This window comes from Pelmatolapia mariae, linkage group LG4 (genome assembly GCF_036321145.2).
Source record: "Pelmatolapia mariae isolate MD_Pm_ZW linkage group LG4, Pm_UMD_F_2, whole genome shotgun sequence".
Classification (NCBI taxonomy): Eukaryota; Metazoa; Chordata; class Actinopteri; order Cichliformes; family Cichlidae; genus Pelmatolapia; species Pelmatolapia mariae.
In genome coordinates this window covers 17,774,840-17,800,600 of record NC_086230.1, presented here as the reverse complement: position 1 = coordinate 17,800,600, position 25,761 = coordinate 17,774,840, and the positions used below count along the sequence as shown (strand labels likewise).

Below are 25,761 nucleotides of genomic sequence, written 5' to 3'. Positions count from 1 at the left end.
TATTTTGTTTCTTCTGCTTCTTGTAATTTTTTTAACAATTTGTGACAGGGGTTGACTGGAACTCGGCTACATGGAAGAGAGGTGGAGTCGTTCAGGCGGTTGTACCCAAAGATTGTAAAATGCGCTGTCACATATTTACCTGTAAACAACAATAATAAAACTTATACTACATTCAAGCACAGACACAAATCCCTATCCTAATAATGATTTACAAACTTTAAACAGAAAGATGAAAACACAGAGAGACAGTTATTGTCACTGCGATTCTGCTGTGGAGACACGGTTGACAGGTGGCATTTTGAGGGACAAAGATTCAAGTGACACTTTGTAGAGCAACTCAGACTCGTCCTTTATTATCCAAATCCACGTATCCACGACATTTTATTTTCAGCAAGCTGCTGGTTCACAATCGAACTTCTTTCCCCTTAAGCCTTTCACAATAACCAGGTCACACTAAAACAGATTACACCACATGAACGTTAAGGTTACTGCTTTTGTTACCTGCTAAAGATCACGTTCGAGCTTCTGACCTGACGTTGGGATGCAGCCAGTTTTATCATCGCTCTGCATTCTTTGCTAGCTTTGTGTTAGTATCTGCACAGACAGCATACTATCAATGAGCAGAAGTTGTGCTAGCAGTATAGTGCTGTTCTGTTGTCCTTTTGTTTAATAAAAACAAAAATAACATCTGCATCTCCCCTTCTCAAAGATTATACATCACTCCACTTATTTCCTTCCTGGACACTCAGGCCTAGGAACCAGTTAGCAACCATCTATGTTGAGTGGCTCCTGGCAGTTGCTAGTATGAAACTTGCCAGTGCTGGATTGGAAACCTCCTTGCAGATTGCTATGGTGGTTGTTGGAAGACACCAGCTACTTACTGAGTGGCATACTGGGTACCCAGTGGCTGTGCTGACACAGTTGTAAAACTGTGAAGAAAAAAAATGTGAAGAATGTGATGGATTATGAACCCACAGATTATGATCCAATAGTTCATCAAATTAATGCCTGAAAATAACTTTTAGTTTTTACTCTCTTCACTGCAGACTTGGTGGTGCTTAGCAGTCTTAGAATAAAGATTAAATATTTAGACTTAAAATGACTTAAAACCTAAATGAAACTATGTCCAAATTTGATATAAGGGCAGCGAGAACACAAAGTTGCTGTATTTTGGACATAATATGTTAAAATGTTTGCAGCCAGCAGGAGGAAAATCTAATTATAAAATTGCTGCTAACAATTTTTATTTCTTGCTGATCATCAGGAAAATAAAGAAATTAGACAACACTGAAAAATTACACTATCTTCACACGGGTGTCTGAGGGATCTTCAATACATGGTGACACAATTTTCCAGAAAATTGGTCAGTAGGTGATAATTTCTTACTTCCTTGTCTCTACTGTAGAACATAACCTGCTCCAGAGCAGAATATGTTCTAGATTAGTACATTATCTAATTACCCAATCAGAAAAGGTAGTAATTAAAAACATCTGAACCCATAAAATACCAACAGAGGGGATAACATAGCGGGAAACAAGGAAGGGACTAATCAAATATCATTCATACAAAATAGAAGTGAATAATCTGAATAATTTTGCAACAATTAAACAGCCCAATAAAAAAATCTACCATAACCATAACAAAGATTTTTGTACATCAAAATATAAGAGTAGCTTCGGCTAAATGTTTGTAAATTTCTCCATATAGAGTAAAATAACAAGACTATATCTAACTAAATGTCACTCTACAGGGATTTAATGAAGCCTCACATTATAATGTTTAAATGAAGGGATGCATATTTGTCATAGTGAAACAAGATCATTTTCATCTTTTGGTTGTCATTATAGTTTTTACATTTAATACTGGCAATGTTAAGAGTACGACAGCATGATTGTGTGTCAGCTGACAAATACTGATAAAATGATAAATAACGTCTGGAGACAGACATTTAAGAACTTTCTTTTTTCAAAAATGAATGCTTCAAATCCAACCAAGTAAAATAACTGCGACGTGATTTATATTTTAGTCAGTACTGCGTTCAGTCTCACATCTCGTCATTCAAGTGGGTGAGGAAGTCGTCTCCATAGACAACCATTTGCTTCAGTGCACACAGGATATGAGCATCAGTGGCGTCATCGCTGCTGTTTTCTGAACTGTAGTTCTTTACAAGAAAGATGCAGTTCACTGGGAGTCCCAGCAGCTGGCTAAATTTTTCAACCTGAGTGTTAAATAAAATTCAGTTAATTGGTGAGTATAAAATGATTTCAGTGCTGAATTTAAAAAAAAAAGTAACTTAACAATTTGTAAAAGGTTTCAATAGTCAAAACAAAACAAAAATCAAAAACTACCAACAGAAAAGATTTACCTGTTCTTTCAGGTACTTGCTCTTGTAGATATTTTTGGTATCCTGTTTCGCCTTAGGACAGGCTTCATCAACTTTGGTGAGAATAGCCAGCTGGGGAATGTCTGTTAACACAAAAACTTGATGTTATGCATTTGTTGTTGTTGTTATTTTTTATTATTACTGTCTATAGATTTACATGTCAAAATTATTCCACATAATGTATTTACAATTTTGAAACTTTTGCCGTACCCATTTCACTGGCTGTCAGTCTGACTTTTCTCAGCTTTTTCACAACCTCTTCACTTAGTAGAGACACTGAGCCAGCAGGAACAACAGTGACCAGAACATGAACTCTGTCATTCAGGCTGGGACATGAGTGGTATCCCTCATCACCCTCTCTCAGTTGTTTTCGTGGAATGAACTAAAAAGCAATTCAACAAGTAGAGATTTAAAAGATAAGAACACTATGTGATTATGTAGGAATTTGAGTAATACAGGGTTCATACGCCTTTTTCAGGGTCAAATTCAAGCACTTTTTAAGCACTTTCAAGGTCCCTTTCCAAGCCCCCCCCCCCCCCCAAAAAAAAAAGAAGATAAAAACAATGCATGCTTCATTTTGCATCACCTCAGTAAGACCATGTGAAAATTAAAACAAATCATCCTAGGTGAACTTAAACACCTTTGTTCCCCTTTTTTTAAGACATAGAAAAACGCACCACACAAAAATACTGCAAATTAAACAGTCGCCTTATATACATAGTGTATAAACTCAAAATGCACATTTCACTTAAAAATTAAGATGTGAACAAATCAACTTGTTAGAGATATTCTTCTCCTGTTGAAAAACAAAAACAAAAAAAGAAACAAATAAGTCTTCTCATCAGATATTGATGCTTCTTTCCTGTGTAACAAGAAATAGGAGACAGATATTTGTTTGTTTGTTTTTTAAGTTAATTCCCAATAAAACTGTTTTATTGCTAACTACATTGCTGTCTGTATTATTGCTGAAGTCCTAAATGATCACCTTTAAAGTGTTTGTGCTAATAACATCATGTACAGTCAGACAGGCATGAAGAACAGCACTGACTGGGAGAGGATTTGAACAGATCACATAGTTCAATTCAACATATAAGACTTTAAGAATGCACAAGCATCTACTTAAAATCTATTGAATTTTGCATCCGTGATATTATTATGTACAATTCCAATGTATTTTGTTCATCTCCCTTAAATAAACAGGCAGCCTCAAAGTATGAAATATTCATATACAAATACACATATAAATGTGTACTGTCTCAGTATCTGATAGTGCCCCACAGGCCTCAGTGTGAGCTTGAAGACATTTATAATGTTTAAGTAGTTTAATGTGTAGGTGCTGACCATAAACACATTTTGAATGAAAGCCGAGGAACTTTGGTAGCACAGAAACAAGTGGCTATTCTTTGTGACCATATGGATCGGTCCCTCATATTACCATTATTTCACCCAAAGGCACCAAGTTAATACTCAAAAAAGCTGCAGAAATACACACAAATAATAACAGTACTTGGTGACAACTTTGCTTTTAGCCTTTAACCCTCTGGTGTCCAGGGTATAATTGGCCGTTTTTGACTACTTTTGATATGGCCTCTATATTTCACCTTTTTAAAAACGGTTTATCTTGCCAATCTGTTATTTTCTCATTTTGACATACTGTATCAACACAATTTATCTAAATTCAGACGAAATTTAAAATACGAGTAGAAAGTGATATTTTTGACTGTAAAAACCACAAGCATGTTTAACGGATCATTTTCATAACTTGTAATGCAAATTGAAATTGTACATTTTTTAAAAATATGCACAGGTTTTGCAAACAACAAAGTTATATGGTTATATGGTACAATCAGGTGTTCTGCATCAAATAAGAAGGCACACAAACTATTTATGCAACTCCAAAAAATAGTTTGTGTCCACTATAACACAGATGAGAACAGCACAGGGATAAACCTGCAGGTCTGACAGCAGGTGTGTCACTCAGCGTTTACACTGCAATCTGCCTTTGGTGGCTTTTTTGCAGCAACTGTGACATTCACTAGTAGAACTGACACACAAAACAAAACAGCGACTACGCTACACACTAACTACACAAGACAACACACTAACTTGAGACTCCAAACACGGTAAACGTCACAAATCTCCCAAATATCAAAACTCTCTCTTTCTCTCTTTCGCTCACTCGCTCTCTCTCGCTGGTCACTCCTAAAACTTCCCCCTTCCTAAACAACCAAATGCCACATGTTGCCATATCATTTTTTGATTGGTCGACATGGTAAATTTTTCCACCAATAGGGAAGGAGTGTTTTTTCTTTTTCTTTTTTCACTCACAAGCAAAGCGTGTTTGCTAGCGCTCTCCTTAGAAAACGCCGTTTTTACCGTTTCTTCCCAGAGTAAACGCCACTGTTTTATTCAGAAAAAACAAACAAAAAAACCAAACATCGGTTTTACGTGGCCTATCAACACAATTTAAAAACTGGTATATAGTTTGAAGTCCGCACGTTCGACCCAAGTTGAAATGGAGACTCTGGGTCCGTCGACCCCAGAGGGTTAACCAGAAAGCCTTAAATTGGCTAGTTATGTATCAGACTAATGTTAAGGAATGTTAGCTAAGTTCACAGCATATTCCATAATAGCGCTGCCACACTGCATCACACTCAGTGCATTTCAATAATTTCTCCAGCGAGTTTGATAGCTAGCAAAATAATGATCATAATTTTTAAAAATAACATGTGTAACGTACACGTACTGGAAAATTATTTACTAGGACTCACCTATCATGCGACTAGAGAGCGCAAACTCCGCCATTGTCGTTTTCCATCAAACACTCGTTAAAACGGCAACCTACAGGTATGTTAGCGCACTCATCCCTGACTGTCCGACGGAGGGGCGGGGTCACACGTTGAAACCGAGGCACAAGGCAGCACAGGCGGGGAAATTTTGCTTTTTTACGTTTTGCGACTCATTTTATTTCTCTATTTGATAAGAAAACTATTCAATCAGATAGTTATTTGTGGTGAATGAAATACAGTTACACTTTCAAGCACTTTTAAGCACCACATCTGAAATTCAAGCACTTTTCAAACCTTGAAAGGACAACATTAAAATTCAAGCATTTTCAAGGATTTCAAACGTACGAACATGGTAATACATTATTTTGTTAAATAATGGATGACTGAGAACCTTCACAGACATTATTTTGTTAAATCGAGCCTAAATTAACGGTGGTTTTAAAGTGGCGACCAAAATGACAGTAGAAAACAGAACAGAGCCCTCAACAAGAGTGAAAGCAGTCTTATCATGCCAGGAAAGTTATATTTTATATAAGATATCATATTTTGACAAATAAGTAGCTACATAATAAGTTCTGATTCAAAAAATATGAATGTGCAGCAGCGCCTTTTCTTCATTGTAAAATCTAAATAGTTCACAGAACTCAAAAAAACTCTGCAAACTCGTTGCCTCAAAAAACTGAGTAATGTTTACTTAAGATGACTAAGTTAAGGCAAATTATTCACTTCGAGTACAGAGTAAAAACCTATTTAGTTTCTAGAACTCAAAAAAAAACTATGCAAACTCGTTGCCTCAAAAAAACTAAGTAAAGCTTACTTAAGATGACTGTTAGGACAACTTATTCATTGCAAGTATGCAGTATTAAGAATAACTTGATATTTCTGACTGTACAATACTAATTGTTTACTTACTGACAAACATTTCCCCCCAGGTGGCGTTGTCATTTTTATTATTTCTTTTAGAACCCCGCCGACCACTTGGTCACATACTTGGCGTTTGTCGACAGGATGCACATTTGAGGTAGATTTTTGGTTTGGTAAAGTGTTTGGTTTTTTTGAGAAAATAGGTTATCTGTTTAAGGGCTCTTTTTTTTGTGTGTGATTGCAGACAAGACAGCAGCATTCAGGTTGAGGAGCAAGGGTAATTAGCCCCCTTACCGATCTAATTTTCCCTGTTTGGCTTTAAAATTAGTATGGAGGAGGAACTGCAGCAACTTAGAGATGTGGTAGCGCAGTTAAGAGCAGACAATGAGCAATTGCGCCGGGATGGAGGCGCTGCGCTGGAGTCTGATGGAGGCGCTGCGCTGGAGTCTGGTGGGGGCGCCGCGACGGCCTCTTTTGCACCGGCTGGCTGCATACCGAATGCTGGTAGCCAGGCCGCCGTTGTCGAGCGTTTTGTGGTGGTGCCTAGGGACCGTAAATGTCCCATGTTCAGTGGTAGAGTGGGCATCAATATATTCGAATGGGTCGAGGAGGTCCAAGCGTGCATGTGCGCCCGCCACTTGTCTGTTGCTGATCAGGCATTTTTTATTTTTGACCATTTAGAGGGAGAAGCGAGGGAGGAGATCAAATTTCGTCCTAGTGCAGAGCGAGGGGATCCTGCTCGGGTGTTGACTATTTTGGAGGAGCTGTATGGTAATGCGCAGTCCTATGTCACCCTGCAGCAGGCTTTCTTTTCCAGGAGACAGCAGGAGGGAGAGACTTTGCAGGAGTTTTCCTTAGCGCTGATGGCCCTGATGGAGAAGGTAAAACAAAGTGCACCTGATGGCATGCATAACGCAGAGGCGCTGCTTCAAGACCAGTTTGTGGAACATGTCGTTGACAGTGCTCTCCGTAGAGAGCTTAAACAATATGTTCGCCGTGTGCCTACTGCCACTTTGTTAGAGGTGCGCGGGGAAGCCCTTAGATGGGAAAGGGAGGGGTTTTCAGGCGGTGTTCGGGATCGTGACTATTCTCATCCATCAGTGTACGGTTTCCAGTGTGGGGTGCACACTAGCACTAGGTCTGCCCCTGTGGGTGCACCTGAGTCCGAGTGGCATGAACTAAAGGAACTCTTACAGCGCCAACAAGAACAGCTGAATCAGCTTACCGTGACAGTGGCTTCTTTACAGAATCCCCGAGGAGGTGTCCGGCCTTTACGGGTTGGCTCTTTAATTTGTCGCCGGTGCCAGCAGCCAGGACACTTCGCTAGGGAGTGCACTGGGGGGCAGGCTTTGCGCCGCACCAGAATGGGTTCTGCTTCAGGCCCAGCTCATACTGCAACCGGCAGTCGTTTTCCTGCTACTCAGCCAGAAAACTAACACCCTCTGAGCTGCAGAGTCACAGTTCAGGTGGGGAGACTATTGGCTCACCGGAAGATCAGATGGGCAGGCTAATTTCGTCGTGCCCAAGGATGGATGTGTTGATTAGTGGGGTGACGGTTCCTTGCCTGGTGGATACCGGCTCCATGGTTTCCACCATTACGGAGAGCTTCTTTCTGGAGCATTTTGCATCCTGGGGACAGGAACGCCTCCAGTCATGCCATTGGCTGCGGCTTCGGGCCGCCAATGGGTTGGCCATTCCCTATATTGGTTATTTGGAGCTTAGTGTATTCCTGTGTGGCAAGGAAATGCCTTCTTGTGGGATCCTCATTGTGAAGGACCCTCCTGGGGCTACGCCCTCTGTTCCTGGTATTTTAGGAATGAATGTAATTCGTCGTTGTTATCAAGAGCTGTTTGGGGCTTTCGGTGGCTCCTTGTTTAATTCTCCTTCTGTGTCACAGGCACCGAGACCAGTTTTGGAGGCCTTACATCAGTGTCACCAGTCTGCAGCCCAAGCCCCAGAGGACCGTGTTGGTACCGTCAAGGTACAGGGCCCGCGGGCCGTGTGGATACCTGGTGGTGTCATGCAGCTGGTGGCCACCACCTGTTCACAGCAGTTGTCAGGCCAGTCTGTGCTTTTTGAGCCTCCTGAGTCCGGGCTGCCAGTTGGGTTGCTGGCCTCTCCATGTTTGGTCCAGGTGGATAAGGGTGTTGCCTATGTTCCAGTCACTAATGTGGGAACAGCTGAAGCTGTCCTCCACCCACGGACCCATTTAGGAGTGATAAGCCAAGCTACTGTTGTTAGCCTCCCTGCTGGTGTTAGCGAGGAACACTCTTTTCCCATTACAGTTTCCTCCCATACAACCAGCAGCCCTGCTCAAGACATGGTGGATGCGATTGACCTGTCCGCTCTCGCTGAGTCAGAGCAACATGAGGTACGGTTACTTTTGCAGAAGTACCGCTCTGTTTTCTCCACTCATGAGGGAGACTTGGGCTGCACAAACCTCATTTCGCATGACATACCGCTGCTTGATGACGCACCTGTCCGGCAGAGGGTACAGGCGGATTCCTCCTTCTGATTATGAGGCCGTCAGGGTCCATATTAATCAGTTATTGGATGCCAAGGTAATTAGGGAGAGCAGCAGTCCGTATGCCTCCCCCATCGTGTTGGTCCGCAAGAAGGATGGAAGTCTCCGTTTGTGCGTTGACTATCGTTTGCTGAACAGCAAAACGAGGAAGGACGCCTTCCCGCTACCTTGCATTGAGGAGAGTCTGGATGCCCTTGCTGGCGCACGCTGGTTTTCTACCATCGATCTGGCCAGTGGGTATAACCAGGTGCCAGTCTCTGAGCAGGATAAGCCTAAGACCGCTTTTTGCACGCCGTTTGGCTTGTTCGAATGGAATCGAATGCCATTCGGGCTGTGCAATGCTCCTGGTACCTTTCAGCGCCTAATGCAGCGGATGTTCGGGGATCAGCAGTGTCAGTCGCTACTGCTATACCTGGACGACATCATTGTGTTTTCCTCGTCCGTTTCTCAGCATCTGCAACGGCTAGAGATGGTGATGAAAAGGCTGCAGCAAGAGGGGCTTAAGGCTAAGTTAGAAAAGTGTACCTTTTTCCAGCCAAAGGTCAACTACTTGGGTCATGTCATCTCTTGTGAGGGCGTCTCCACTGATCCAGCTAAGGTTGACGCAGTAGCCAAGTGGCGGTGTCCTCGTTCTGTGTCGGAGCTGCGATCCTTTTTGGGTTTCGCTAGCTATTACCGGCGTTTTGTGGAGGGGTTTGCCACGTTGGCGGCCCCCCTGCATCAAGTGGTGGCTAAATTGGCTGGCACCAAGACAAAGAAGGGCTCGGGACAGAGTTTGAGTGCTATTTGGACACCTCAGTGTGAAGAGAGCTTTGAGGCCCTGAAAGCCAAACTTGTGTCTGCTCCTGTGCTGGCGTATTCTGACTTCGCACGTCCATTCATCTTGGAGATTGACGCCAGTCACAGTGGTTTGGGTGCAGTTCTTTCCCAAGACGTAGAGGGTGTTGTTAGGCCAGTGGCTTATGCCAGTCGAGGTCTTCGGCCCCACGAGCGCAATATGGACAATTACAGCTCTATGAAGCTGGAGTTTCTTGCGCTCAAGTGGGCCATGGCCGAGAAGTTCCGGGAGTACCTGTTGGGGCATAAGTGTGTGGTTTACACCGACAACAATCCACTCAGTTATCTCTCTTCAGCTAAGCTGGGTGCCACCGAGCAGAGGTGGGCCTCCCAGCTGGCGGCATTCGATTTTGAGATTAAGTATCGCTCAGGCCGCAGTAATAGGAATGCTGATGCGCTCTCCCGACAGTATGAGATGAGCTCTAGCCTGGTCGAGGGCGTGTCGCTTGGGACTCCCATCCCGGCCTCGCTTCAGCAGGCTCAGTGTCCAGTGGTACGGCCCGCCGTTACTCAGTTAAAGATTGGGGCTTTCCCGTCTCATTCTCCGGGGGATATCCGTGCTTTACAGGAGGCTGACCCCCTCCTGAAAGGTTTCCTGGTATACTGGAGGAGGCAGTCCCCGCCCTCTTCAGAGGAAAGGAGTCAGGTCCCCAAACCAGTCATGGCTCTGGTGCGTCAGTGGGATCGTCTGGTGGAGAAGGATGGCATCCTCTATCGCCGCATTTTGCGTCCGGGTGGAGGTGAGGAGGCCATCCAACTTGTGCTTCCAGAGGCTCTGAAGCCGGAGACCTTGAGGCAGCTGCACCAGGACCATGGGCATCAAGGTATTGAGCGTACCACTGAACTAGTCCGGCAGCGTTGCTATTGGCCCGGGATGTCCTCTGACATCAAACAATGGGTTCAGCGTTGTGAACGCTGTCAGGTCGCGAAGGACTCAGAGTTGGGGCCTCATAGTTATATGGGCCATCTGTTGGCATCCAGGCCGAATGAAATTCTGGCCATAGATTTCACACTGTTGGAACCTTCTCGTAGTGGAGTCGAAAACGTCCTGGTCATGACTGACGTTTTCAGCAAATACACTGTCGCAGTCCCTACCCGGGACCAGCGGGCCTCTACTGTGGCCCAGGTCCTATTGACGGAGTGGTTTTTTAAGTTTGGCGTTCCTAGCCGCCTCCACTCTGACCAGGGTAGAAATTTTGAGAGTCTGGTGATGCAACAGTTATGTGAGTTGTATCAGGTAGCTAAGTCCCGTACAACCCCCTACCATCCAGCAGGTAATGGGCAGTGTGAACGATTTAATCGGACCCTCCACAACCTCCTGCGGACCCTGCCGTCATCTCGGAAACGTGACTGGGCTGCATGCTTACCACACCTGCTCTTTTGCTATAATAGCACGCCCCATCAGGGCACGGGAGAGTCGCCCTTTTTCCTGATGTTTGGCAGGGATCCTAGGCTGCCCATTGATTTTCTTTTAGGTCGTGTTCAGGACCCAGTGCCTGGAGAGGTCCACGACTGGGTGGTTGAGCATCAAGCCAGGTTAATGGTGGCTTTTGAGGGAGCTCGGGCACGGTTGCTGCTGGCCGCTGACCGTCGCAAGGCGCGGCATGACCAAAGGGTCCACCCTGTTCCTTTCAAAGTCGGTCAGTTGGTGTATCTTCGTGATCACAGCGCCCGGGGCCGGCACAAGATTCAGGACCTATGGAGCTCAGTCGTCTATCAGGTGTTGAGAGCACCCCAAGACAATGGGGCTGTTTATACCATTGCCCCTGTGGGAGACTTGGAGAAGGTTCGACATGTCCATCGTGACATGTTAAAGGCACAGGTCAGCCTAGGGCCTCCTACACCTGGTCCACAGGTTCCACCCCCACCTGTGCCTGCTGACTCAGAGCAGACCTCTCTGAGCGACGACGAGTTGTGGCTCCTTGTTCCTGAGGTATCCTCACACCCTGTAGCACCCGTGGCGTCACTTTCCGATGCCTCTAGAGTTCCATCGGTGGAGCTCAGGTCTACTCCCAGTGTGATTGTAGCACCCTCGACCTCTGCTCCCCCAGGTTCTTTCTCAGGCTCTGTTGAACAGTCTGAGGTGAGTGGGCCACACTTGCGGAGAACAGCACGTTCGACAGCTGGTCAGCACTCGAATGTACATCACTTGCCACGTCCTGTTGAATCTGTCCCAGTCGCCAATGCTCAGCTTGCCATATTCAGGCCATGGTGTTAGCTCCCTCGAGTTATTGTCGGGGCGCCAATACAAAAAGGGGGGGTAGATGTAGCCGGAGGGGCTACTCGCTTTTCCTCTCTCTCTCTCTCTCTTTCTCTCTCCTGTGCTTGCTCCCGCTGCGCGCTTACGTCAACTAGGAGCCCACCTGTATATTGATTACAGGGCGGCGTTTACCTGTATAAAGGGAAGCTGGGTTTTCTCGTTGGATTATTTCCTCCCGAGCTTCTGGTACGCTATAGCGGTAGACGCTGGCTGTTGGTTAAATTACTGAGGCGATCAGGTCGTGCGATTGCTACAGGTAGGTCTCCCCTTCGATTTCTGATTTCTCCCTAATGTCGGCAATTAGTAGTTATATTTCTGCGGCCCGCTACAGCGCGGCTGTTTTTCTTTCCTTTGCTCCAGCCGTGGTGAGGAGACGCGTGAGTGCATCCGCTGTGCAGTACAGCGCCTCCAAGTTCTGGGGTAAGCCGCTTATTTTATAGCTGCTAGTTTTGTAAATTAAAGAAGACTAAGGTTAGTTTTGCCTTCTTATTTGTAGGGTTTGATTGCTGCCGTGCCCTCTCGGGGATCAACCGCCTGCTTTGATTACGCAGAGTCGGGCACCTGCCCTGCTGCTGTCTTGTCTTGTCTTGTTGACTTTGTTATATTACGGTTAATCGGCCCAGTTTTCCCTTGTAGCTTGCTTTGCCACGCCCTTTTGGACTATTGTTCGCTCCAGCTTTCGTGGCTGGCCGGGGCAATTCTCGGCCGTATATTGGGCCGGTTATACGAACTGGTACTGCCTTTCCCCTTTCTCCCAGCTGTGGGAAGTTGTGTGAGACCGAGCAGACCAAGGACAATCGGACCCAGCACCAGCTGTGGGCTGGTTCGCCGAGCGAAAGTTGAGAGTCTGTTGATGTCCCATGTTTTTATCCTTTTTTAATGTGTTTATCTTGTGCTTTTATTTCAGCGAACTGAGGATCTACCAGCGGCCGTGGGACCTTAGGTGGCGGGTCGTTTTCCACACTTCTTTTGTTGTACAGCACCAGGTGAATAGACTATAGTAGGTTTTTTTTGTGTGGTTTTCTTTTGGTCCACCGCTGCTGGTAAGTCCCAGTTGTATTTATTTTTATTGTAATTTGGGACACCGTTTTAGATATTCAGTGCGCTGTTGTTTTGTTTTTTCATTTTACATTAATAAATAAAATTGTGTTCATATTTGAGTTGGCCTCAGTGTGCATCCTTGAACCTGTGCGAGCGTTGTTTTAGTTACATTTTATTTTTTATAGTTCATATTTCCTGGGGGCTAGAATTTCCCCCCAGGTGGCGTTGTCATTTTTATTATTTCTTTTAGAACCCCGCCGACCACTTGGTCACAAGTGCTTCATTCCTGGTTGCTCAGCCATTGCCAAGCCTCTGTTTGCTCTGACGGCTGGCCAGAAGAGGAAGGGACGGACTAGTCAGGCTGGGAGGGGTGCTGGCATGTTCAGGAAGTTGACTGCTGCAGATTGGAGCCCTGCGTGTGACAAGGCCTTTCATAAACTGAAGGACGACCTCCTTAACTGTGCCGTGTTGGTTCATCCTGACTTTTCACGACCGTTCATTTTGTCTGTGGATGCTTCTCTGGATGGACTCGGAGCGGCTTTATCACAATTGCCTATCGACGGGGATAAGGCACACCCTATTGCTTTCGCGAGCAAAGCGCTAAGCAGGTCGCAGCAGAGATACCCAGCCCATCGCCTTGAGTTCATGGCCCTGAAGTGGAGCATCTCTGAAAAGTTCAGCCACTGGTTGAAGGGGCACAAGTTCACAGTGTGGACTGACAACAACCCGCTCGTTCATATATTGACCAAGCCCAAGCTGGACGCTTATGAACAAAGGTGGGTGGCCAAGCTGTCATCCTACAACTTTGATTTGAGGTACATCCCAGGTCGAAAGAATGTTGTAGCAGAAGCATTCAGTCGTGACCCCTTCACCTATTCTATTGGTGGGCACTTGCTTCAGGAGCCCTACGAGCACTTGGTGCGGAATGCGGAAGGTGCGGCAGCTCATGAGGTGCAGGACGCTTTCAGGTTTGGTGTCCAAAATCTTCAGGTTGCCCAACAACCTGCTCCAGCTCTGACCTCAGCAGATTCCTACAGTTTGTCGGAAGTCAAGGCTACCTTGGTTCACCATGATTACTGGGAAACCGCTGCAGAGAATAGGCTGCCTCCCTTCTCCACCTTGTTCAGCAGTTGCAACCAGTTGGCAATGATGTACTGCCATCACTTACCTTGCATGAGCTAGAGGACCACCAACTTCAAGATCCTTTCATCTCCGCTGTCCTGCCACTCGTAACCCGCAGGAGGCGCCCTTCCAGGCGTGAGAGACATGATATGGATTCCAGGGCACTGGCCTTATTGAAGCACTGGGAGAGGCTCAAGGTTCGGGATGGCATTCTCTACAGGGAGACGAGAGACCCTGTGAGCAAAACAAAGATACTCCAGTTGGTGTTGCCAGCGAATTTATGGACGCAGGCCTTGAAAGGTGTCCACGATTTGGCAGGGCACCAGGGTCAAGTTTGGACCCTCCATCTAGCAAGGCAACGTTTTTTCTGGCCCAATATGGAGAGGGATGTGAAGGAGCATGTTCGGTGCTATGGAAGGTGCATACTCGCCAAGACTCCAGAGCCTGCAGCACGAGCCCCATTAGAGAGCATTAAGACCTCTGCTCCCATGGAGCTCATCTGCATTGACTTTTGGTCAGCAGAGGACAAAAAGAAGCGCTCTGTTGATGTGCTTGTGGCGACTGACCACTTCACGAAAATGGCCTTTGCTTTCCCGTGCAAGAATCAGACTGCCAAACAGGTTGCCAGAAAGTTGTGGGACTTTGTTTTTTGTGTATATGGTTTCCCTGAGCGTATTCACTCAGACCAAGGTCCCAGCTTTGAGAGTGAATTGTTTTCTGAGCTTCTGCAGATTTCGGGCGTTGCCAAGTCTCACACTACTGCTTGTCACCCTATGGGCAATGGTGGCACGGAGCGGTTTAACCGCACACTTGGCAATATGCTGCGAGCTCTCCCTCTCAGAGCCAAACAGGAATGGCCGCAGCAGATTCAGACATTGACCTTTGCTTATAATGCAACTGTTCACGAGACTACTGGATATGCCCCATTCTACTTGATGTTCGGCCGTGTCCCACGACTACCGGTCGATGTTATGTTCAAGTCTGTTTTGCATGATCCCATTGTGGTGGACTTTAACAGCTACTCCATGCTTCTTCTGTCATACTTGTCTGAGGCTGCCAAGATCGCCCAGGAGCACACCAGCAATGAGAAGGAGCGTCAGGCTCGTCAATACAATAAGAAAATCAAGGGTGTGTCTCTGAATGTTGGGGATCGCGTGCTGCTTGCCAATAAAGGCGAGCGGGGCAAGAAGAAGCTTGCAGACAAGTGGGAGCCTCAGGTTTATACTGTTGTGGAGAGGCATCCCAGGACCCACATTTACAGGATCAGTGACTCTTCAGGTCAGAATAAGGTTGTACACAGAAACCTTCTGTTGGACGTGAGTTTCCTTCCTGTTCAGGATTCATTGGGAAGTCAGTCTCTGGACGTTTTCTCCAGTGAGGGGGATCTCAGTGCTTGTGGGGATCTGGAGGACCCTGGCAGTCTAGAGACAGAGTCTACCGCAGCAAGGACTTCCTTGTGGGTCCTTTCAGATTTGAGCCATGGGGTGGATGTGGATTCTGTGGCAGGAGAGCATGCCTCACAGTCTACGGATCGTCAGCACGGTTCATGTGATGGTGCGGACGTGGACAATGCCTTACCTGACTCTCAGACTTGCATGACTCACACTTCAGCAAGCCCTTCTGGTCAGGCCTAGCACTTTGCTCTTCCTACTCCGATTGACTGTTCCGCTACCTCTGATGTGACACAGTCTCGTGCAGTTTCTGCTCCGGGTGCCTGTCATGGGGACACTGTTGTTCCGCAGACTGTTCCTGTTTCTGACTCAGACATGAATCAGACCTCTGGGCAGCCATCCAACTTGCCAAGACATGACCCTGACCGTGCCAATGTTCGAGGCAGAGTGGTTACCAGAGCAGGTCGGGTTTATGTCATTTTTAGTTTTTTAACTGAACTATGGGATAAGATCCTTGGGTTGCCTGGTCCGGAGGTGATGGTAGTTCAGCATCGTTGTGCCTCTTGGTATTGCAGTACCATTCAGATGTGTCGTGATTCTGGTGAAATTCAGGGGGGGGGGGGGGTGATTGTAACATATGTGTTAAATACTTGTGAATTTCACCCAAAACACCCCTTTTTTTAAATTATATACTTCATTTTGCATCTCAATCTCCTACCTGTGTGATCTGAGTCTGTGTGCGTTCGTGTGTGTGCGCTGCGTGGTGACGTAGGCGCGTGCATGTGTGCCCCGGTCACAGCTCCTTTCAGCATGGCCGGAGGTAAGTCACTGCCATGTTGCTCTCTGCTAATTAAAGTTTGTCCAGACACCAAGCTGCAATGTGAATACAGCCGAACCGCAGCGTTTTTGTTTGTCATTAAGAGACTCGTTCAGGATAAGTTTTGTGGAGGGCGGAGTTTGCTAATATACGTTTTTAATGAGTTTTAGCCGAGAACGCAGCTGAAATGCTAGCATGCTAAGTTAGCCTGATCGCTAGCGGCTTGTGAGCGTATTCAATGCAGTTTTTTTTAACAACGTGCACTCTTTTTTCCTTCGTCAGGAGAGGTGTACTGGCAGGCGCGTGACACTTTTTGAATGAGCTTGGACATTTAATCTGCTCAATTCCGATCCTGAATAACATTAAGTGTTAGTTACGAATACGGTGTTTGCTTTTGTACAGTTACACTATTTGGATTCTTGTTTTTTTTGTGATTGTGCTTTATTCATCATTATGCAGTCAGCTTCTGGTTCAGAGGCAACTGGTGTTCCTGATGGGGAGGTTTCCTCTAATGTTAGTTTGGGGCGAGGGTGGTTTCTTGGGGATGGGGTTCAGACAGCCTGATCGCTAGCGGCTTGTGAGTGTATTCGCTGCAGTTTTTTTTAACAGCGTGCACTCTTTTTTCCTTCGTCAGGAGAGGTGTAGTGGCAGGCGCGTGACACACACAGATCAGACACTTATTTCTGTGTTGCAGATGTTCTCATGTTTTGGAGATGCAGTCTTTCATTCATTGTTTTTATAAGTACAGTGTTGTATTGCCTGTTGGATGGCGGTTATTGATATGATTGTACTGAAGTATAATGTTTGAACTATAAGCACTAGAATATTGGGTCCTGGTTATTGAATTGTATTTATCTGACTGTTTATTTGTTTTTGAATTATTTTGTTTATTGTTCTTATAAGTTGTTTTTGATGATTTTTCAGTGACATATTATTTATTTTGTGCTTTTTGTTTTTGAGAGCTTAAGTTAGTGTTTTAAAACAATTTGTTGTATTTGATTTATTATATTATTGTAGTGTTAATGAAGCTGCAGTCACAGCTCCTTTCAGCATGGCCGGAGGAGAGATACTGGCAGGCGCGTGACACACACAGATCAGACCCTTATTTCTGTGTTGCAGATGTGCAGTAAAGAGCCAAAGATCCAGTACTGTCTCCAGCCTCTTACTTTCATGCCAGAACACAACGCAACAACAGGCGTAACACATAAACGGGTTACATATACATATATACATGTATACATATATATGTTTGTATACACACACATACACACACATATTCATTTTCTATGAATGTGGTGTTCCTGGTCACTTTTAACAAGGTTGATTAAACCACTCAAAGTTCAACGCAAGAGGTGCTCATTGCTGTTATATGTTCAAGTGCATAGTGTGGAGGATGTCATGAGGCCTTGAGACAATCAGATGTAAAACACAATATTTATGAGTTTTTTATGGGCAGGGATAGCTCACGACCTTCCATGATCGGAAGGTCGTGAGCGCGAATCCACTGAACAGCTACCCTGAGGTACCCCTGAGCAAGGTACCATCCCTATACACCGCTCCCTGGGCGCCCAATGGCTGCCCACTGCTTCACAGAGTGAATGGGTTAAATGCAGAGAGGAATTTCCCCACGGGGATCAATAAAGTATACATTACTATTATTAATTTGTAAATCGGTCAGATTTGACCCGAACACAACAGTATATTTGGTATAAATATTCAGTAATGCACATACATTCTTATATTTGTACATATATTTATTCTTATAATTCTTATATTCCTATTTTTATATTTTCCTTGTTCTTATGTTTCTTGTATTTTGCAAACCTCTGTTGCTTATGAAGCTTGCACACAAGAATTTCACTCACATATGCTGTACCAGTGTACCAGCACATGCGATGTGACAATAAAAGAAAAACTGATTTGATTTGATTTGAAATTAAAGTTCAGAACAGTGTACCTCGTAACCTTCAGTAACATGTCCCCTCAGGGCAAGTTTGATGTCGTCCACATGAATGCCACCATCCTTTTGCGCCATGCCCATGATGTCGTTGCAAAAAAACGAGTAATGACCTTGACTGCCTTTGGAGAATTTGTAACTTTTGTACTGAAAGCAGAATATGGAGTTAACAAATCCTCATTTAAAACAACTATAATCAGTCAATTAATCAGTATTTGATTTGTTTGTAGATAGAAAAGATAGATTGATACCTTTCGAGTGAAACTTTTTCCAGAGATTGCATCAGTCAAATCTCGACCAGCAACTCTACCCTGTAAAACACTGTCAACAGAGTTGATGAAGCTTGATTTTCCTGCACCATCTGGTCCAAAAAACAAAATTCTGAGATGATTTGCTTCCTGATTTTGAGGTCTATATTTCTTCAGAAATTCCAGGATATCCTCATTATTCCTGTTTCGATGAAAAACAGACACGTGAAAATACTGCCTGACTTCTATTTTCTAATATTTGATGATTATTTTTTTTATAGTACATACACAACATTGTGACTGATGCTGTGCTGTTACACACACTGGTTAGTAAATGCAGCAAACCACATAAATCAGGTAAAGGAGTAGAGCTGCACTAAAGGAACAACTAAATGAATAACTGTATATCCATCATACTCACTCTGGAAAAGGCCTCCATGGCTTACTAAAAGTTGCTAAAGAAAAAGTAACATATGTTCACATAAAGGTAAAATAATATGAACACATAAATAAAATATGAAAATCAGAATATTTTAAAATCAACTTTTAATCAACTTTTACCATCCCTTGTTTTCACTAATTAAGTGTCATCAAGTGTTAGGGTTATTCAAATGTGACTTGCAATAGTGGGAAAAATCAGATTAGAAGTTAGAAATGCAGAGTCCAGTCTCACAGTAAAATGTTGAGGTTGAGGAAACAATTTTCTGCTTTCAAAATGTTGCACAGCTTTTCAGGGTTTAATGTAAAGACACAGTTTTGCTGTTAGATTAAAGTGGAGCAAGTCAGGACTTACATGATCCCATATCTGTAAACAAGACAATTACATGGACAGGTCAACTATCAAATATCAAAATGACATAAAAAATATCTCTGACAGAAATGTTGTAATTTCATGAAATCATTACTCACCTACAAAGAAGTCTAATATTGTTTTCTTTTGTCTTTAAAGTTTCACTGGAAAATAGAAAATACAAAAAAAGGTTGAGAGAGAAAGGAAGCATTTTTAGGTAGCACCACCAAATGTAACTAAATAACAATAATAAATTACATTGTTGTGAAACAATTGCAGATTTATACAACAGATAAGAAAGAATAGAAAGAAGTAACTTCATTGAAATGCAAAGAATAATGTCACAGTTATTCTGAAAGTCATTACCTTCTCCTGTGTGGCTCTGGACAGTTTGACTGAAGTGCAGGCAGACAGAGACCATTTTATACTGTTCTGGCTACTTTCACTTTTCTTATCACTTGCGTGAGGGTGGCGCTGTCACTTGGTGTTCGCCAAAACAATGTTGGACTCTGTAGTTTTCTCTGGTCCCCTCCCCAATCAGACCAGGAGTGACATGTTTAGCCGCATGTTCTCCTTAAATTGCTGGCTGTCTGAGTGGTGTCCCAGAAACGATGTGGGCTTCATAGATAATTGGCAAACCTTCTGGAGGAAACCTGGTCTTGTTAGGAGAGATGGCATTCATCCCACTTTGGATGAAGCAGCTCTCATTTCTACAAATGTGGGCAAATTTATTTATTAAACCTCCCAAAATATGACTATCCAGAATTGGGACCAGGAAGCAGAGTTGCAGTCTTACACGCCTCTCTGCAGCTTCTCTCCTCCTGCTACCCCCCCAAAAACCCATCTCCATAGAGACTGTGTCAGCTCCCAAACAGACAAAAAACAAACTAAAAACCAGCAATAAACAACTTAAACATAAAAAATGACAAAGAAAGAACAATACAGTATCCACATCTGAACCAAAGAGTAAAACAGTGAAATGTGGATTATTAAATATTAGGTCTCTCTCCTCCAAGTCTCTGTTAGTACATGACTTAATAATTGATCAACAAATTGACTTACTCTGCCTTACAGAAACCTGGTTGCAGCAGGATGATTATGTTAGTTTAAACGCTGTAACTAAGTTTAAGAATATAATCCACCCACTGTTATCATCTTCAATGCCCTGTACCAACACAGAGCAGAGCAGGTATCTGAACGCTACTCCAACAGAGGTCGATTATCTTGTTAATAATTTTACCTCCTCACTACATACGACTCTGGATACTGTAGCTCCTCAAACTAAGGCCTCAAATCAGAAATACCTGACTCTGTGGTATAATTCTCAAACACGTAGCCTAAAGCAGATAACTCGTAAGCTGGAGAGGAAATGGCGTGTCACAAATTTAGAAGATCATCATTTAGCCTGGAGAAATAGTTTGCTGCTTTATAAGAAAGTGCTCCGCAAAGCCAGAGCATCTTACTATTCGTCACTTATTGAAGAAAATAAGAACAATAAGAATAAGAATAAGAACTTCTTCACAAATAAAATTTTAATCACTGGGAAAAAAAAAAATAACCCATAATCATCCCACAGATGTAATATTATCTACAGCTACTTTTAGTACCATTGATGTTAAGTTAGACTCTTTTTATCCAATTGATCTTTCTGAGTTAACTTCAATAATTACTTCCTCCAAACCATCAACGTGTCTTTTAGACCCCATTCCTACAAAACTGCTCAAAGAAGTCCTGCCATTAATTAATTCTTCGATCTTAAATATGATCAACCTATCTCTAATAATCGGCTATGTACCACAGGCCTTCAAGGTGGCTGTAGTTAAACCTTTACTCAAAAAGCCATCTCTAGACCCAGCAGTCTTAGCTAATCATAGGCCAATCTCCAACCTTCTTTCATATCAAACATCCTTGAAAGAGTAGTTGTCAAACAGCTAATAGATCATCTGCAGAGGAATGGCTTCTTTGAAGAGTTTCAGTCAGGTTTCAGAGCTCATCACAGCACAGAAACAGCTTTAGTGAAGGTTACAAATGATCTTCTTATGGCCTCTGACAGTGGACTCATCTCTGTGCTTGTCCTGCTAGACCTTAGTGCAGCGTTTGATACTGTTGACCATAATATCCTATTAGAGCGATTAGAACATGTTGTAGGTATTACAGGTACTGTACTGCAGTGGTTTGTATCATATCTATCTAATAGACTCCAATTTGTGCATGTAAATGGAGAGTCCTCTTCACACACTAATGTCAGTTATAGTGTTCCACAGGGCTCAGTGCTAGGACCAATTCTGTTTACATTATACATGCTTCCCCTAGGCAGCATCATTAGAAGACATAGCATACATTTTCACTGCTATGCAGATGACACGCAGCTCTATCTATCCATGAAGCCAGGTAACACACACCAATTAGTTAAACTGCAGGAATGTCTTAAAGACATAAAGACCTGGATGGCCGCTAACTTTCTGCTTCTTAATTCAGATAAAACTGAGGTTATTGTACTCGGCCCTGAAAATCTTAGAAATATGGTATCTAACCAGATTCTTACTCTGGATGGCATTACCTTGGCCTCCAGTAATACTGTGAGGAACCTTGGAGTCATTTTTGACCAGGACATGTCCTTCAACTCACATATTAAACAAATATGTAAGACTGCTTTCTTCCATTTGCGCAACATCTCTAAAGTTAGAAATATCCTGTCTCTTAGTGACGCTGAAAAACTAATTCATGCATTTATTACTTCCAGGCTGGACTACTGTAATTCATTATTATCAGGATGTCCTAAAAACTCACTGAAAAGCCTTCAGCTAATCCAAAATGCTGCAGCAAGAGTACTGACAGGGACTAGAAAGAGAGAGCATATTTCTCCTGTTTTGGCTTCCCTTCATTGGCTTCCTGTTAAATCCAGAATTGAATTCAAAATCCTGCTCCTCACATACAAGGTCTTAAATAATCAGGCCCCATCTTATCTTAATGACCTTGTAGTACCATATCACCCTATTAGAGCACTTCGCTCGCACACTGCAGGCTTACTTGTTGTTCCTAGAGTATTTAAAAGTAGAATGGGAGGGAGAGCCTTCAGTTTTCAGGCCCCTCTTCTGTGAAACCAGCTTCCAGTTTGGATTCGGGAGACAGACACTATCTCTACTTTCAAGATTAGGCTTAAAACTTTCCTTTTTGGCAAACCATATAGTTAGGGCTGGACCAGGTGACCCTGAATCCTCCCTTAGTTATGCTGCAATAGATGCAGGCTGCCGGGGGATTCCCATGATGCATTGAGTTTTTCCTTTTCAGTCACCTTTCTCACTCACTATGTGTTAATAGACCTCTCTGCACTGAATCGTACCTGTTATTAATCTCTCTTCCACAGCATGTCTTTATCCTGTTTTCCTTCTCTCACCCCAACCGGTCACAGCAGATGGTGGTGCTGTTGGAGGTTTCTTCCTGTTAAAAGGGAGTTTTTCCTTCCCACCGTCGCCAAAGTGCTTGCTCATAGGGAGTCATTTGATTGTTGGGTTTTTCTCTGTATGTATTATTGTAGGGTCTACCTTACAATATAGAGCGCCTTTAGACGACTGTTGTTGTGATTTGGCGATATATAAATAAAATTGACTTGAATTGAACTGAATTCCATGACTCAAGCCGTACAAGCTTTAGCTGTTGGGTTGCTACCCTCAAGTGGGCTGTGGAGGTATTACAGGTGAGCTATGGGAGGCCCTTCTCAGCATAAAGAAAGACTTTCAGCATTTTGTTTTTTGCTGTGGCTTAATTACATGATACATAGGTCTTAAAATTAACTAAAAGTCATCTCCACAGGAGGAGATGATTGGCTTATTTTGAAAGAAACTGATGTACAGCGGGGCTGGACTGGGACAAAAAATATCGGCCTGGGGAATTTTGACTAGAGACCGGCCCACCAGGTATTATAGGAAAAACCATAAAGCCTTTGAACGAAAACCAACGCTGTTGTGACAGTGATGTACACTGTCTTGTTGGTATATATGTATCTAATAAACTTAAACCTACACCATCCTCCCTGTTCTGGCATTCTAAACAGCACTTAGCCGAAACCCAAAGACTGCTTGGTCGAGTTAACCTCCTGAACTATCTACAACACATGGTGGAAACCAGAAATTAAGACAGAGAAGCCTAGAGGTGAGACATGATCATTACTGAATATTAAAAATAATAAATGACAGATTTAGTGATATTTTCATAAACTATTCATTTACCACATCAATAAACAGCATGGCAGGGCAAAATATTTTTTCTAACATGGCAACCTTTAAAAAGTGAAAGGAGACAGAAAGACAGGTGAGAAAGAATAAAACTTAATTGACTTTTTGATGGCATTTTACACACATTACTGGTACAGAATCTAGAAAATGTTGGAAAACACTGACATCATATACAGTACTTATTTCTGAAGAAATTATGGTGGAACCCTGAAAAAAAAAATTACTCTGTACAATAATGGATTTCTATACATTTGACATCAGATGAAAATGTTTGTTGTAAGATTCAGATAATTATTTAATAAAAGCGAGACATTTTAAATGAGAATAAGAAGGAAAGGTATTTCTTTGTGCCCCCCTTTCCCTGCTAATGCCCTACCTGGCCCCCAGGCAAAACTTTGCTAGACCCGCCCCTGCACAGTTACCAGCTGTCAGCTACTAAAAAAAGGATCCTGGTGTTATTTGTCTCTCAGAAACAGTTCATAACTTTCCTTCAACTCATTCATGTCACCTAAAACCCTTTCACCACATATCCAAACCGAAATCATTAACAGCAGCTTTTAGCTGTCGTTGGATGTTTGTTGGAGCTGTGTGCAGCAAAGACACAGAATAACTCCAGCTTTGTGTCTTTTTTTCATTCTAGCTGAAGTACGGGACAAACTGCGTTCCTTTCAGCTCAATACGAAACGCGTAATATTTTCTCTGAATGCGAGACGATTCTGTTTTTTACAGGACAGCTGGCAACTCTACTAACTAACCTTATGAATAAAATAAAGTTCACTATCAGTAACGTCATAGCACCCACGCTAGCTAGCATGCAGTACGAGTTATTGTAACTGACTGTATAAAGTCAGCACAACGAAAATAAACTACAACTAAACTTGGTTTATATCTGACCCAGATAGACTGCAGGTCAGGCCGCCTCAGGTCTCTCCTTCTCCTGCCTCCCCTTTCCCTCATACTTGCTGGCCTCCACCACTGGCTAATGTTACTCAATCTGTGGAAGTCCCGCCATAGCCACCACCAAACAATTTAGTTATTTTTACACATCTGCCAGCATCTGGCCAATCCATCACCTCTCATTGTTTATACCGTTACGAAAAAAAACAACAACAAAAAAACACATCGGCCCACCGGGCAAATGCCCGGTATGCCCGATGGCCAGTCCAGCTATACATGCAGCCACAAAATAACCTCATTCTGCATGTGGTCTAAGAGTCGCACATGTTAATGGTCCTTGTTCATATTGTGTTTAATATTATTTACATCTTTACAAGCTCAAAGAGATCCATTTTCAGTGACTTCATCTGACTTTATCATGTTGGTGTTTATTGATTCATACCAGCATGAGAGGCTTTGAAAGGACTGCGAGATTTCTATTTTAAACTTTTACATATTTTATTTTTATTTAGTTTTTGTGTCTGAAGGAGGGAAAGATTAAAATTAATCTTCAATGATATCAGTATGATGCATGGCCATTGCTTCATTGGCTCATTGTAAATTTCTTGTTGAACTTGGGTCATTGTTGTGTTTCATGATTCAAGCTGTGCAAGCTTTAGCTGTTGGGTTGCTACCCCCAAGTGGGCTGTGGAGGTATTACAGGTGGAGCTATGGGAAGCCCTTCTCAGCATAAAAAAAAAGACTTTCAGCATGTTTTGCTGTGGCCTAATTACAGTATACATTTACATCTATACATGTTATGGGTCTTAAAATAACTAAGAATCTTTCTTTAAAATATCTCCACAGGAGGAGATGATTGGCTTATTCTGAAAGAAAATCATGTACAGTGTAGATGGTGCTATGCTGGCCAGTCAGAAGACAAAACATGACTTGTAAAATGAAAGTATGTGAACATATTTGCCATACTTGTAATTTGCAACACAGTCACAGTCATTAGTTCCACTTCAGGCACATACAACAGGAAAAAGTTACTTAGGTACAAGTTTTAAAGGTAAGAATTAATTTTTATTCTATCAACAAAATGCTTCAACTAAAACTAAAACTAAAGTGTGTATTCTTCTGCATTCATAAATGAAATCAATGATGGATGATCATTGTGACACTATGGGAACTCTGAATATTTTTAGCATGCTAAAACTGTATTACAAGCATAATAAATTTAATATATTTTTCAAAAAATCATTTATCCTTTAATTCCTTTTTTAATCAATAAAAATAAATTAGTGAATTGTATTTCCCCAGTTTGATTAATGTAGCAATGAAAGCATTGCTACAAGTCTAATACAACACAAAAGATCATAGGCAAAGAGTGATATGTTCTAAATGTTTTAATGCGTATGTATTAATGTATTATTGTGCTGTAATGTTTTTTTTAGCAATGGGAGGACAAAAGTCTCGACCTGTAAACCCTCCAAAGAGTAAGATAAAACATTACACAATATAGTCAAACAGATCAGAAAAAATTACATATTTTAAAGAAATGCTTTCTTAAAAATATATTTTGTATTTTCTTTGTCAATTCTGTGCAATTTTTCAGTTTTAAGTG

General features: G+C 42.9%; 1 protein-coding gene across 1 annotated transcript; it reads right to left on the bottom strand.

Annotated features, from left to right (window-relative positions):
* Positions 1 to 145: 145 nt before the first annotated feature.
* Positions 146 to 24,215, bottom strand: LOC134626727 (interferon-induced protein 44-like). The gene is made up of 9 exons (XM_063472665.1): positions 24,153 to 24,215; positions 19,027 to 19,038; positions 18,907 to 18,937; positions 18,655 to 18,688; positions 18,237 to 18,435; positions 17,986 to 18,132; positions 2,594 to 2,765; positions 2,366 to 2,466; positions 146 to 2,218 (listed from the first exon to the last, which is right to left on the bottom strand). Exons 1-9 carry the CDS (start codon positions 24,213 to 24,215, stop codon positions 2,045 to 2,047), a joined length of 933 nt encoding a protein of 310 aa, XP_063328735.1. The 3' UTR covers positions 146 to 2,044.
* Positions 24,216 to 25,761: the final 1,546 nt, after the last annotated feature.